Source organism: Carcharhinus amblyrhynchos, chromosome 20, assembly GCF_965287045.1.
Source record: "Carcharhinus amblyrhynchos chromosome 20, sCarAmb.v2.hapA, whole genome shotgun sequence".
In the NCBI taxonomy this organism is placed as follows: domain Eukaryota; kingdom Metazoa; phylum Chordata; class Chondrichthyes; order Carcharhiniformes; family Carcharhinidae; genus Carcharhinus; species Carcharhinus amblyrhynchos.
In genome coordinates, this window is record NC_137343.1 from 41,603,166 (window position 1) to 41,619,422 (window position 16,257).

General features: G+C 45.9%; 1 protein-coding gene across 2 annotated transcripts in view; it reads left to right on the top strand.

The window, feature by feature from the left end:
• Positions 1 to 16,257, top strand: part of LOC145355954 (solute carrier family 2, facilitated glucose transporter member 11-like) — an 80,393-nt gene that overhangs the window by 35,475 nt on the left and 28,661 nt on the right. For both annotated transcript variants that reach the window (XM_080208465.1, XM_080208464.1), the window contains 4 exons: positions 70 to 194; positions 1,508 to 1,637; positions 12,616 to 12,764; positions 14,436 to 14,623. In XM_080208465.1, coding sequence (XP_080064591.1) covers positions 70 to 194; positions 1,508 to 1,637; positions 12,616 to 12,764; positions 14,436 to 14,623 — 592 coding nt within the window. The remainder of the gene's footprint in view (positions 1 to 69; positions 195 to 1,507; positions 1,638 to 12,615; positions 12,765 to 14,435; positions 14,624 to 16,257) is intronic.

Sequence of the window (16,257 nt, forward strand, 5' to 3'; positions counted from 1 at the left end):
TACCCTGGTCAAAGACAAACCACCCAACAATTCCAATCCCATTTTATAGGGGAATGTTTTGTGTTTCAGGAGAAACTGTCTGATATTCAACAATATTTTGACGATAGTGGCAGCTTTCTTAGTGGGTTTCAGCAGGATGGCGAGATCCTTTGAGATGATCCTAGTGGCAAGATTCTTGTATGGAGTCAATTCAGGTATGAGGAATATTTCTTTGACTAGGTAAGTGACAAGGTTATCATTTCTGATGGAGGGTGGGGGTGGGGAGGGGGACAGTGTTTCCCATCCCGTCTGCTACTGGAATCATAGCGGGAGGTGGCGGGGGTGGGAGGGGACATTGCAAAGGTCTGTTGATCTCGAGTAGGATTTTCCAGTTTTGGGGCAAGCGTGGCTGGGAAAATCCCACCCCTGGTGTCCCAGGCAGCTCCAGCATTAAAGATCAAAGGCAATATTCCGCTATATTTCAGGACCGGAGTAAATCCGATTCCATGGACAACAGAGGGGATGCATAATTTACAGTATTGACATCAAACCGTAACTCCTTATTACCCATGCTGAGGCCATGGCTGGGGTCTGGGTATGTGGAGAAAAGCTGTGTTGCCACGGTGATGGGGGTGGGGTGGGCAACTCTGGGGAGCTGGGGGATGCTGGGGTGCTAGGGTAATGGGATGCCAGGGGTGGGATGCAGGACCCGGACCCATATAGGTAGGCAGGTTAATCAGTCATGGTGGAATCACAAAGTGAGGTCATCGACTATGTGAGGAATCACATACTGATAAGAAGGTTCACAATTTTCTTCTTAGAAGCATTTTGAAATAAAAATAATGAATATAAAGGCATCTGGTCTGTACTGGGGCCAGAGCAGCTGCATAAAGTACCATACAGTGTAAAACCAGACCAATGGCTGTCCTATTCCTGTAACAACACTATCATAACCCCTCCTGTAACATTAAGCTCTCCCACAGCATTAATTACCCTTTCCCCATTGTAACATCAATCTATCCTTGCTCTGTAACATTAACATTATAAGTGAAATTTTCAAACATTATTTTCAAAGATCAGTCCCTCTTCCTGTCCAGCATCAATCCTTCTTCCTATCCAGGGTCAGTACCCTTCCTGTCCAGAGTCAATCCCTCTTCCTTTCCAGGGTCAATCCTTTCCTTTCCAGGGTCAATCCCTCTTCCTGTGTAGGGTCAATCCCTTCCTTTCCAGGGTCAATCCCTCTTCCTGTCTAGGGTCAATCCCTTCCTGTCTAGGGTCAATCCCTCTTCCTGTCCAGAGTCAATCCCTCTTCCTGTCAAGGGTCATCCCTCTTCCTGATGGGCTGAATGGCCTAATTGTGTCCCTATATCTTATAGTGTTATGGTCTGTCCAGGGTCAAATTCAAGAAGTAAATGAGTGACGCTTTTGGAGGAGAACATTATTCTGAAGGGATTAGTACCTCATGTTGCTTGAATTTTCCAACAAGCGTATAAATTAACACAGGAATTTCTTTCCTCTCTATCTGAAGGGAATGGGATGAATGTTCACTGTATGTACATCATGGAGTGTTCACCGAAGAAGTTACGAGGGATTGTGACCATCACCACAGCAATATTCATCTCCCTCGGTAAATGCTTAGGACAGATAATGGGACTCAGGTCAGTCTGTTTGAAACATTCAACTTGCACAGTTTGCGTTATAATGTCGCAGTGTGACCACCACAGAGGGAGTGCAGCTCAGTCAGGGGCTGGAGTGCAGTGTTTTCTATTCCACTGATACTTCACAATGCCTACATCAAAACCATCTGTTCCCAGATATAAAGTATGGAAGACAGAGAGAATTAAAATATGCCAGGTATAGAGAAACCTTTCTGGCATCCAGATGACTATGGTTCTTAGGTTCCCTTGTCTCACTATCCCTTGCTACCTTTAACAGCCATTCTGTCATTGGTGCGAGGCTAGATCTGCTTCAGGATGATGTCCAGTGAGGATATATCAGTGGCTTTGCCATCACTTTATTATCTTGCTGTAAACCATACCTCAGAGTGGACTGGTAGAGCAGACCTACATCCTCCTGTTCTGGAGCATTGAGTTACTAAACACACTTTGCATTCTATGTATGTGAAACTTGATCTCTGTTGCTGATGCTTTTATTAAAAACTTCCCCAAAAGGGATTGTGAAACAAGAATGTCACCTGATTCCTCATTTGGTACAGTTGCCCTCTGATCTCTTCATGTAAATAGTGAATGGTGCTAGGCAAAAGTCCATGCAAGATGTTGGAGCTGAACTTGATCATGTCCTTCCTCAAAGTTAACATCAAGCATTTCTGCCCAGGTTTACTGGGTAACAATGAGCAATGGGAACCAAGGCTGTTCATCCGTTCCCTAGTCAAAGGTGAATCCAACTACAGGGCCCCTAATGCCAATGCACAGATTCCACTTGTAATTCTTGACTAAAGCTAGGAGATAGTACTTTGTGTTGGCACTCAGTTCCAGTGTGGGAGGTTCCACTCACCTCGAAGTCTCCACTCCTCTGCTGCATTCAGTTCCTGGTCTGAACAAAGACTGATACCCTGAGAAGGGATGGTATGGGAAATTGGGCTGTTCCACTCCAAATGCTGGAGGTGTTCTGGTGCAGTGGGTCAGGCTCCTGCCTCTGAGCCAGAAGCGGCAGGTTCGAGTCTTACCCCAAGACTTGATAGCCATGGAAACTGCCTCCACAACTTGACCAAATGGATTGATATCCTGCAAATCTTTCCAACAGACACATGGCAGACAGTGAGAGAGAGAGAGAGTTTCCTGGTCAGCCATGTTTGATATGGAGTGGCACCCTTCAAGCTACAAAGGATCATGAATGAAGCCCAATCCATCACTCAAACCAGCCTCCCATCTGTTGACTCTGTCTACACTTCCCGCTGCCTCAGCAAAGCAGCCAGCATAATTAAGGGCCCCACAAATTCCAGACATTCTCTCTTCCACCTCCTTCCGTCGAGAAAAAGATACAAAAGTCTGAGGTCACATACCAATCAACTCAAGAACAGCTTCTTCCCTGCTGCCTTCAGACTTTTGAATGGACTTACCTTGTATTAAGTTGATCTTTCTCTATACCCTAGCTCTGACTGTAGTAGAACAGAAGTCAAGCCACCCTGATCAGCGCCTATGCCCCCACAATGAACAACCCGGACGAGATGAGAAACAAGTTCTACGAAGAACTAGACGCCCTACCATCAGCAGTGAGCAGTACCGACAAGCTGATCTTGCTTGGCGATTTCAATGCAAGAGTAGGGTGTGACTCTGCAATCTGGCAGGGAGTCTTTGGGAGTCATGGAGGGGGCAAGTGTAACAGTAATGGCCTACTCTTACTGATGACCTGTGCAGCACACAACCTCCTCATCACCAACACAATCTTCCATCTGCCTACCTGTAACAAGACCTCCTGGATGCACCCCCACTCTAAGCATTGGCATCTTATCGACTATGTCATTGTCAGGAGAAAAGACAGGCAGGATGTCACAGTAACCAAGGCCATGTGTGGCACTGACTGCTGGACAGATCACAGGCTCATTGTCTCCAAAATGAGGCTTCGCATCAGACCCAAGAGGCGACCACAAGGAAGCAAGGTTATGAAAAGAATCAATGCGGCCAAGCTAAAGAAACCCAGCATAGCTTCAGCACTGGCTGAAGACTTAGAAATCAAGCTTGCTGACCTACACCTCACAGGCAGCGCTGAGGATGACTGGGAACGCTTCAGGGATGCTATCCATACATCTGTGCTGAAGACGCTCGGGCCCTCCACCCGCAAGCAGCATGATTGGTTCAATGAGAATGATGAGGAGATACAGGCTCTACTTGTTGAAAAGCACCGTCTTCATTGCGCCTGTCAGAATGACCCATCTTCAGCTGCCAAGAAAAATGCTTTTACCAGTGCTCACAGGACAGTTCAGAATAAACTGCGTAAAATGCAGGATGTCTGGCTGAGCATCAAGGCAGATGAAATACAGGGATATGCCGACAGAAACAACTTGAAACGGTTCTATGAAGCCCTCAACACTCTCTACGGACCTCAATCTCTCGGGAGATCCCCCCTCCTGAGTACAGATGGTACAACTCTCATTACAGAGAAGGCTCAGATCCTGCAGAGATGGGCTGAACACTTTGAAGCCGTCCTCAACCGACTGTCATCTATTAACGATGAGGCAATAGACAGGATTCCCCAGGTCATATCAACAGTGCCATGGATGACCCACCAGTAGTAGCCGAAGTCATGAAAGCTGTCAGCCAGCTATCCAGTGGCAAAGCCCTGGGGCAGATACCATACCCGCAGAGATCTATAAAGCTGCTGGTCCTGCACTTATTGAGAAGCTCACCGAGTTGTTCCAGTCCTTTTGGAAGCAAGGATCCATTCCTCCGGAACTTAAAGATGCTTCCATCGTACACCTCTACAAGAGGAAGGGCAATCAGCAAGTATGCGACACCGAGGAATTTTGCTGCTCTCCATCACAGGAAAAACCCTCGCAAGAGTCCTGCTAAATTGTCTGATCACTCATCTGGAGCTGGGTCTGCTTCCAGAGTCACAGTGTGGCTTCTGCAAAGGTCGTGGGACTACTGACGTGATTTTTGCTGCACGCCAACTTCAGGAGAAATGTCAGGTGCAGAATCGCGAGCTCTACACAACCTTTGTTGACCTCGCGAAAACCTTCGATACCGTAAGCCGACAAGGCCTGTGGAGGATCATGTCAAAGTTCAGCTGCCCCCCCCACACCCCCCAAAATTCATTCAGATGGTACGCCTGTTCCATGATGGCATGATGGCCAGAGTACTGGATGGTGGAGAATCCTCTGAGGCATTCCCAGTCACCAATGGCGTCAAACAGGGCTGTGTGCTCACACCCACACTGTTCAGCATGATGTTTGCTGCCATGCTGAATGATGCCTTCCAGGACAGTGTTGCTGGAATCATCCTCAAGTACAGAGTGGTTGGGAAGCTTTTCAATCTGAGGAGACTTCAAGCTATTACTAAAGTGAAAGAGACTGTTCTGAGAGATTTCCTCTTTGCCGATGACTGCGGCCTGTATGCTGGCTCAGAGCCAGCGGTGCAAGTCAGTACGGACAAATTTTCCACGGCTTGTGACAACTTTGGACTCACCATCAACATTAAAAAGACCGAAGTCATGCACCAGCCTGCTCCTCATGCACTGTACACAGAACCCATAATCACAATCAAAGGGCAGAAACTACAGGCAGTGGACCAGTTCACTTATCTTGGCAGCACCCTCTCCCAAGAGGTGACTATTGATGCAGAAGTTAACTGCAGAATAGCAAAGGCAAGTTCTGCTTTTGGTAGACTGTGCTGCACTGTATGGGAATGTCGAGGAATCAGCCCAGCAAAAAAACTGAACGTCTACAGCGCCGTGGTACTCACTACCCTCCTGTATGCCTGTGAAAAGTAAACTGTATTGAAGGCATGCAAGACAGCTCAATCATTTCCACATGACTTGTCTTCTCATAATATTACACATCAGATGGTAAGACATAGTACCAGACATTGAAGTTCTCTCTAGAGCAAGTCTACCATCAGTCCACACACTGCTGTTGAGAGCGCAGACCCGGTGGGCAGGTCATGTCATCCGTATGTCAGACGAGCGCATACCCAAGCAGCTCCTTTTTGGGGAACTCTCTGCTGGAAGACGCTCGCATGGAGGGCAGAAGAAACGTTTCAAAGACACACTCAAGGCCTCCCTGAAGTCACTTGACATTGAAACGACCACTTGGGAAACACTGGCACAAAACTGCCCTACCTGGTGCTGCCTCATCCACAAAGGCTGTCAAGCTCATGAAGCAAGGTGTATTGCTGAAGCACTAAGCGCGAGCTGCACAAGTCCAGAGCCACCAGCGCAACAACTACAGTGTTACACAAATCTGTCTAATATGTGCCAGAACATTCCGTATCCAAATTGGCCTGATCAGTCATCTTCGGACACACTGCAACCAGCCTCAAAATGACTAATGGTGCTCATCGATGACAAGGGACGAACAACATGACTGTAACACCACATTCTGCACTCTCTCCTTTCCTTCTCTACCCACAATATGCTCTTCTGTATAGCATGCAAGAAACAATACTTATCACTGTATATTAATACATGTGACAATAATAAATCTGTATATTAATACATGTGACAATAATAAACATGTAATTAATACATGTGACAAATCTAATTAACCCTCTTCCATTCTATATGGGATTGAGGTGTCAAACAGAATCTTACCCTGTGCACTGGTGAGTAGCCCTCCGGCTCAGCCCAGTTTTCACTCCAGATCTCCAGCCTCTCTGAGTGAGAGAAATGAGTGGGTGTCGCGCTGGCAGTGGGGGCCTGGTAGAACCTGCAAAGCCAGCTCCACAGAGATCAGGGTGCCCCGATCAGCAGTGAAATGGAATCCCCCCACCAGCATGGAGCCATCGGTGGGGGGTCCTCCCCTTGCCCCCAGACAATATTTGGGGGATCCCATCCCTCTCCCACACCACTGCAGGAGTGCCAGCAGCATTCCTGCCCACTCAGTATTCACTCCGCCTGCCACCGCACCACCCCCCCCCCCCCCACCTTCCCCCTGCCTGGAAATTCACACCCCCCCTCCCCTTCACTGATCGCTCTCCTCCCTCCTGTGCAGGGGGACAGTGCGAGGGTAGTGGCCAGGCATGTCTCTCTCCCCCAGGGGTTATACTTACCTTTGCACCCCTCAGGAGGCATGGGGGAATCCCCTTTATTGAATCTCATCCATCAAAACTTGTAAATCTCTCCACATCACACCACATCAATGAGGGTTAAATATTCATTGGGGGAGGGGGGATCACGTGGAGGGGGTCTCGGTAATGAGATTGAAATGTATGTAAAACATTAAAATAAGGTTCTCGATTTAGCGGGCGTGAAGGGGCACGGAACATCGGGAATCACGATTTCTGGAGAGAATCACGATACCTCTGGACGGCTAATATGAGTCAAAGATCCATCTCGCCATGTTGTTCAGGTGCCTTCGAAGACACACCTATGATCTGTAAGGGACTGTGCCTCAGTTCCAAGGGTGATGCAGGTGGCACAAGTGTAGCCCAAAGGCACAAGAGTGGTTTTCTGGCTATGGAGTGAGAGGGCTGTCATTGTTGGTGAGATACATTCCTGCCTTGGATCTATCTGTCTACAGGAAGGAGAAGGATTGCAGAGTGGGGGTTGCAATCAATGCTGCTTTGTTGATGGCAGTGCTCAGTTCGAGAGAAAGGAGGACTTAGCCATGGCCTGAGGTGTTCCAGGAGAGCCCCAGGAAGACCTAGGGGCTGAAGAAGGCAGACCCACCTCACCAAGGTGACTGGCATGAGCAAGAGTTTACTGAAGCCACCTCTCCTATTTGATGATGAGCGAGAGACAGTGCCACACAAGCCTGTGTTTGTCAAGGAATGTGATGGCTCAACCCTGCCACATGGACGGGGAGGATCTGATGCCACATAGACTGGGGGGACATTTCCTGCCAATGCCCCTCAAGGCTACCACCGCACTTAATTACTTTGCAAGCAGCTTGTTCCCGGGATCCACAGGAGACCTGTGCGGCATCTCTCCAGCCTCAACACGTAAATGTATTAGAAAGGTGAAGGATGCCCTCCACAGTACAGTTCACAATGGATGAAGCTAGCCCGGATTTCTGGGATTTGTGGCGATATGCCTAGGGAGAAAACGATTGCACACACATGTCTCTACAAGCTCTTAAGCAGCAGCCCTTGATCTTCATTCACAGAGAAGGGTTTGATTCCATCAACATTCAGCCGGTGTGTGATCATCAGAAGCTGAGTGTGCTAGGATCCCTGGAGTTCTCACAACTCTTACATCTTAAATCGCTCCCAGATGGCACAGACACTCAAAGAACCACAGTGCTATGACCCAGGGCTGGCTGCTGGGTCATAGAATCCCTACAGTGTAGAGGAAGCCATTTAGCCCATTTGAGTCTGCACTGACTTTCTGACAGAGCATATTACCCAAGACCTATCCCCATAACCCCACATATATAACCTGCTAATTCCCCTAACATACACATCTTGGAATACTAAGGGGCAATTTAGAATGGCCAATCTACTTAACCCGCACCTCTTTCGGACTGTGGGAGCATACTGGAGCACCCGGTGGAAACTCACACAAATACTGGGTGAACGTACAAACTCCACACAGACAGTGATCCAAGGCTGGAATTGAACCCAGGTCCCTGGCACTGTGGGGCAGCAGTGCTAACCATTGTGCCACTGTGTCATTGTGGGACCCCACTGAAGTGATGGCTCATGACACCTAGGTGTTGTCCTCGAAATGCCTTGGTGGATTGATATGGCTTCGGGAGTACTCTATGACTGGTCCATTTTGAACATACGCTTTATTTCAGCCATTCAGGGTCGTGTTCTGCAGTACTCTCCACACGTAACATCACCATGGTCTGTTGTGCCCTGTACACCTCAGCAGTTCAAAGGGGAGATCTCTTGCCCATAGGGAGACATGGAGGAGGCTGAGACTTCCCTAGAAGGGCAGGATCATGAGGAGGGCAATGAGGGTCAGCTTTCACACGAGAACGCACTCGCAGCAGCATGACGTGGAAGGTCTGTCAGTGACATACAGATAGCCACAAGCTTCCAGCATGAGTCAGATCCAAGCAAAGGGGCTCCAGCACATTCTTTCTATCCTTGGCACCGTGCCAGTGATTGGGAAGGACTTTACAAGTTGTGTCACTGCAAGGTCAGCATTTGGCCTTGGACCTGTAACTCTGAAGGATCACAAAGCCACCAATCTTGGAAGGTCAGCACCCAAAGTTGCATTTGGCCAGTGAAAGGAGACACTCTCAATGGCCACAGAGATTTACATATGCTTGTAGAGACCATAATGGTTCCAGGTCATGTGTTTTCACACTCGCAATAAGCACAGCACAGCGTTGATGGCACAACATTAGATTTAACTCTCCCAGGAGAACAAGCTTAAAGGGTCAAATCTCAATGTGCTCTCAATTTCAAAATATGGCTTGACACTTCTCCCTTAGATAACAAAACGGGCAAGAGACTATCATGAGTCTGCTCAGCTTCACATGAAACTGAGGCACATGTAGGAAGGCAATCATGGAGTGAAAGCTTGGATCATCCTCGTAATAGTATAACCATAGATGCATATATAGAAGCAGTCACATGGTGAGACCATTATCAGGAATGCAAAATGTATTTACAAAGCTGTGTGATACATGCAGTGAGTGAACATCCACACCACCCTAATTTTTCTCATTCTGCCATTACATCTAGGTGCATTCCCAAAACCCGCAGCTAAGGTGGAGGCAGCCTCCTGACTGCTTGGCTTTGTTGTCTGTTATAATAACTCCAGGAGTCGGCTGTGAAGGAACCATGATTTTATTGCACTAAATGATAATAAACAATAACCACAAGCCTGCGGTGAATACAACAGGTCCCAACAGGAACTGAAAGGATGATGGACCCACTCAGGGTCTTGCTTTATACAGGGCTTGGTATACAGGTTCCATCTGCTTGGCTAATTACCAATCCCCAGGAGCTCATATTCAATGGTCAGCCAGTGAAGCTTGGAAGTCCTGGTCTGCATTTGGTATGGGAACGGCATCCTCCTCAGCCTGAGCTGAGGGGTGGGGAGGGGGTGTCACAGCCAGAGGGGATTGGGATTGGCTGATGCTATCAGGAGTGCCCTGGGGTGTCCAGCTGATGGTTCTCAATTCTTTGGGAGCCCAAGGGTCCTATCTGACTTTTTGAGGAGAAGAGGCAGCTGGAGAAAGGTCAAGGTACCCTGTTCCCCTCTTGCCTAGCCACTGATGGATCCCACCTATTTCTCGAGTGCAGCTTGAAGCACAAGCCGACAGAAACCGCTAGACCAAGATCTCCAATGTGGCCATCGTCCTTCCCACATTTTGGAGTCATGACATCACTCAGAACACTGACAGACTCCTCTATCCTTCACTCTAATCTGTTCACTGCCTCTTGTAACTGTCTGATGTTCCGCCCACTGCCTGCTGCTGCATCTCCAGCAAGTGTATCCAGAGACTCATCATCTGACTCGCACTCAGTGGGTACCTGATCTCCAGCTGTTTTCCAAGCGCTAGAGACCTGGGCAGTTACTGCCTCTGACTGCTGTGCAGACATGTACGTGAGGTGTTCTCCAGATAGTGACCCTGACCCTAATCCAGTGATGATCAAATGGTTCCTCATCAAAGGTGAGTTTGGGGCTGTGGCTGATGGTCTGACTGGACCTGTGTCTGGGCCTGCTACAGGTCTCAGTGAGACAGAGAGGATAGATTTAGTTCCTGAGCAGACAGAGTGCAACATTGCATGTAATTCACTGTGAATGTCAGGTTGTGACATCAGGAAGGCTCACCTTCCCCATAGCAGCAATGTGTCCTCCCTGCCAACCCAGTTGCCACCTCCTTGAGGGAAGTATGTCTGCTATCCCTCCTGTTTGGGATGTCTCCTTCCTGTGGTCAGCTAGCTTGCCTTGCATGAAGTCGAATGGCTAGAATGTGATAAGAAGGGATGAAGGAGTGGTTGGGAAGTGTGCATACCGGCTGTGTGTGCTGAGCCCTTCCCAGTAAAAGTTGAAGATGATATCTGTGTCGGATGATAGATGAGATTTTGGTGATGTTGTCTCCTCTGCTCATTGTGTGGTAAGTCCCGAAGACAGTAACCCTTTGAATGCCTTATTCTGAGAGTGTGAGTCTGAAGTGAACAAAAAGGTTGACTTACCCTTGCAGAGCAGATTAGATCATTCATCCTCTTTCTGCATGGGGGGGGCATTTTGCCCTCTGCTACAACCCCCTACAAGGAGAGGTTGATGATACAGATTAAACAGCAATCTGTAAACTGTGCGTGCTGTTATATGCTCTGTCTGAGGCCAGAACTCTCCATACACCTGACGAAGGGGCAAACCCTGAAAGCTTGTGAGTTTACTATCAAATAAATTGGTTGGACTTTAACCTGGTGTTGTGACACTCTTACTGTGTTTACCTTTCAGGAGTAGCCAGGAGGAGTGATAGTGAACCAATGGCGCATTTTACAATCACAGGCGAATTCCAGAATCTCAGAGGCATTGCTGTCCATAGTGTCTGCCTCTGGAATCAGCTCTAGTATTTAAGGCACATGGCACTTTGACACATCAGACACCCAACTCTACTGTTCCTTCTGCAAGAGGGGCAATTGGTCACAGACAATGCACATGGATTTTGTGCAAATCCCACAGTGGTCCTGTTGAGGACTGTTCAGAATCACAAGGATAATACATGCACTTACGCTCTGTATTCAGAGAAACTGTCAATAAATATAAGCTCTGCTGCATGTCATATTGTGCCATCATTTTGTTAAGGATAAAGTAAAGCGTCAGGGATCAAAACAAAGTAAGCATCTGCAACAAGGGAAAAAACTGCACCATAATGACTGCAAATGTGTATTAACTGTTCAACTTCGAGACCTGATGTCCCACAATAAGCAAAAGGCTGTGACACCCTCCCACATCTCACTCCTTATCTCCTAATTCCGGTTCTGCTGCACCTTTAACCTGCTGCTCGTCCATATCTTCCTATAGTTTTTTGCTGGAATTCCATTGTTGAAACCTCTATACCAAGCAACTATCCTGAAAATATTGCAAGATCTCATTAAATCGGCTCCTTCTTGCTGGTGCAATATTTTACTGGGCAAATTGATCACATGGCTGGGGGAGCCCAATATCCCTAAAGATAGCAAGCCCAGGGCCCTTAATTAATGAAGTTATTCAGTTACATAAATAATTGTAGTGAATGCACTGAAATCTGATCCATTAGGTGCCCTTGTGACTTGAATGGCCGTGTGTTTCTTAACCATCATACTAAACATCCAGCTAATGTTCTGGGAACCCAGGTTCGAATCTCACCATGGCAGATGGTGGAATTTGAATTCAATAAAAAAAATCTGAAATTAAGAATCTACTAATGACCATGAAACTATTGTCAATTGTCGGAAAAACCCATCTGATTCACTAATGTCCTTTAGGGAAGGAAATCTGCTGTCCTTACCTGGTCTGGCCTACGTGTGACTCCAGACCCACAACAATGTGGTTGACTCCCAGCTGCCCTTGGGCAACTAGGGATGGGCAATAAACAGCCAGCAATGCCTATGTCCCATGAATGAATAAAAAAAGCACATATCAGGATTAAATTGACCTCAGCTGTCATGAGAGATGGTAACAATGAGTGATCAATGATGGAAGGATGCCCATTCTCAGGAGTTGCTTTTTTTATCTAAGTTCAGACAAGAGGCTATCTATCCAGATTGGAAGCTAATGTACTGCAGACTGGATAGTAACTCACCCCAGAATAGAGGGTAAGTCCGTCCAGAATGGAGGGTAGATCACTCCAGAGTGAAGGATAACTCATTCCAATCTGGAGGGTTTCTCATGTCATAGTCGAGGACAACCTACTCCCAACTAGCTTTTTAGATTGACTTAATGTTCTACCCCAACTGTAATATTGATTTGACTTGAGCTGTTTTTCATCAATGCAAATATGTCTTAAAAATCTTTTAAGATGCTTGAATATATCTCAACTCTTTATGTTATGTGCTTTTTTTGTTTCTCCAGAGAGATTTTAGGCAGTGAAAGTGTATGGCCTTTACTGATGGCCTTCAATGCCATACCTGCCTTTATACAGCTTATTACCCTGCCCTGGTTTCCAGAGAGCCCCAGATACCTCCTGATTGACAAAGGAAACAGGGCTATGTCCATGAATGGCAAGTGACAATAGTTTATCTGTTGGGTGCCTTTTTTTACCAAGTGCAGGAAATGGGGTTAGCATGACTTTAGTGGTAGTTATTGGTGCCAACTTGATGGGCCAAAGGGCCTTTTATGCACTGTATGACTCTAAGTTAAAGTCCATTTCTATAGACACAATCTGGACATTAACACTCAACAGAACAGGTGACCATGGCACTAGTTGTGAAGAAGGGTTAAGTAATTGGAAGAGGTTTTGACCATTGCAATCCATATTTATCAGGAATCGACAGTACTGGAAGGTGGGGTATCTGAAACTTCAGCTGTACTCTGGTCTGCAACTGTGGATTGAACATTTAATTATTTTGATATAAGGTTTGCAGAGTAGCATGGTTTGCACTCAATCCACATTGTTTAGAATTAAACAACTTCAATAGTCATGCAGCCCTCTTGAACTGACAGATTCCAAAAAGAACATTAATGGTGTGATTACTGATCATTGCCATTCTGTTTTCCATGGAATGAAAGCAGTATAATTGGGCTGTGTCGTGCTGTATTTCAGTTATATTGGGATAGTTGGGTAGGTTGGGTGCCTCACTCTCTGTGGTAAACCAACATTTGCCAATGAGTCACTGTCTCAAAGCGTGGTAGAGGCAGAAAGCCTCATAACATTTAAAATGTACTTGTATGTTCAGCTTAAGAGCTGGAAAGGGGATTAGGCTGGATAGCTCCTTCTTCGCCATTTCCGTTCGGAAATTCCTCTGATTCTAGTCTATGATTTTGAATACACTCCATAAAGATCCCTTTAACAAGTAACTGTTGGGGACCAACCATCTTGGTTGAGATCTTTTCTTGCAAATGGGACTTTTCTCAAGGATAGTGATGGATCTATTTCTAAATTGTGTTGCCTTTTCAGAATGAATTTCCCGTGCTGTCTAGAACATGGCAGTGATCAAATCCTACACACGTGTTGATTCAAAACAACATATTTCTATCAATTACCTGATCCTCACATGTAGATTCTGGAGGCTATTGACTTGCCTAATCCCAGAGATACCCTGTGAGGTTTAGGGAGGATTTGAGGAAAAGCTTTTTTACCCAGAGGTGGTGACGGTCTGGAATGCGCTGCCAGGGACGGTGTTGGAGGTCTCACATCCTTTAAAAAAGTACCCAGATGAGTATTTGACATGCCATAACATTCAAGGCTATGCAACAAATGTTGGCAAGTGGGATTAGGTGGGCAGGTTAGGACTTTTCATGCATCGGTGCAGACTCTATGGGCCAAAGGGTCATTTCTGCACAGTAGTCTTCTATAAGCAACCAATGTTGCTTATAGAGCTAGCCTGCAAATTGCTGGCCAACCTTGATAGTGGAAGCTGATCTTGTTATTAGTGTATTGGGAAAGAACTAGGATTGGAAGAACTCCAGCAATTTAGTCCTGATGCCTTCAAGACTCACTGGACTGGGACTTCTAAACGAATTAATCATTCCGTCCAGGTTCAAGCTCAAGAAGATCACATTAAGACTTTGCTGGGAGCACTTTTGAAAAAAACCATAATCCAGTTGTGATTGAAAAGACACTTCTGACTTCTCTCATGACCTTATCTGAAATACAAACAGTGCAGACATCACAATGAATCACTTGATTTTCCTCTTACACTAAACTTGTATCTCATCTATTTCCATCACAGCACTTCAAAGACTGTGGGGCAAGCGCGATTTTAGCCAAGAGCTGGAGGAGATGCAGGCTGAACGGATTGCCATAAGTAGTGAAAAGGCCAGAAGTGTGTGGGAGCTATGCAGGGACCCTTCTGTTCGAAGCCAACTCCTTATCAACTTGATGATGTCATTCCTCATACAGCTCAGCGGCATCAATGCTGTAAGTATTAAAAAGCAGCTGGCAAAGAGTGAGGTCAGTGCCCACACAACCCTCCCACCATAGTTTGAGTTTCTTTCCTCAGAAATGCCATCAAAGGAAACTTTAAACTTAAAGAAATCCCACAACACCAGTTTAAAGTCCAAACAGGTTTATTTGTAGCAAAAGCCACAAGCTTTTGGGACAGCCTGTCCCTTTGTCAGGTGGCTGGGAGTTCTGGTGTTGTGGGATTCCTTGCTGCTTTACCCCAGTCCAAAACTGGCATCTTCACATCATAGCTTTAAACTTCCCAGAGTGGGAGAACATGCCAGGAATCCTCCCGGTGGCTTTACAGCACATCTTAGTGGATGCTTCAGGACTTACACAAAGGAAGTGACTGGATTATCTTCAGGTACCTACCTAAGTAATGCTACAAGGTGCTGCATTTTCTGAAAAAGCAGCAGAAAATGCTGGAAAACACGCAGCACGTTCAGATTGATGACCTTTCATCAGCCTGGAACGTTCCCTCTCCATGGATTCTGTCTAACCTGTCTAACCTAAGCATTTCTTGTTTTCTTTTAAAATTACCAGTGAAGAGCAGGTTCTGATGTTCTGGTCAACATTTGTCCCTTTAACAACATCACTAAATAAACAAAGCACTCCAGTCATTAATTAAATTGTAATTTATGGGACCAGACTGTGCATAATTTGACTGTTCCTTTTAGTTGTTATAAAACTTACTACAAAAGTACTTTGTTAGCTGTGAAGTGTGACCTTTAACTCAACTTTACCTATACTTACATCAATTTACTTCATATTTACCTATATTTGCCAAAATTTATCTCACATTTACCTCACACTTACCAATATTTACCTTATTTTTCCTACATTTTTCTTCCCTCAGTTTGAATAACCAGTTGGGACAGAACATTGTGGGGTTAAGCTGCATTCCAGGAAGTGAGCCTGACACTCAGTCCACTCCACCCCCCTCAAATTCATTTCTCTAAGTGCATGTAGGACATCAGGTAGACAGGAGGGCATCTGGAGGGAGTGTTCACCAGAAAAGAGTCATCCACCCTTTACTATTGTATTTACAGCTCACCCCCACCACCCCACAAAAAAAACTGACTAGCCCCTTTAATATCCATTTTATGTTTCTGAGGGTCGGAGTCAAAAAGGTTTCAACTGATAACACTCATAAAAGGAAAACTTGCAATGCTTTGCCAAATCAAAGGCGCTATATAAATATAAAGTTGTTGTAATTGTTGAATATTGGTTTGTTTTATGTGATATAATCCACCAAAGAAAGAAAAGAGACTTACATTTATATAACACCTTTTGGAATCTCAGGACACCCCAAAGTGTTTAACAGCCAGTGAAGTACTAGATAAAGTGGTGCATTAAATAGGTAAGGTAAGGAGCATACCAATTGAATCGTGGATGTGATGTAGTTCTGAAGTATGAATGGATGTATAAATAGGAAGAGATGGTAGAGAAGTTGCTACTTGTACTTAATAGTTCATTAGAAAAATCATAGTGCTAGAAAACTGGCAGATAGCAAATGTAATTTCAGTGTTTAAGAGGAAGTGGTGGGGGGACAGGGGAGGGGAGAAGTGGCAAGTGCGTAACATGTCCAGGGAATTTTAGGATTTTAGTTT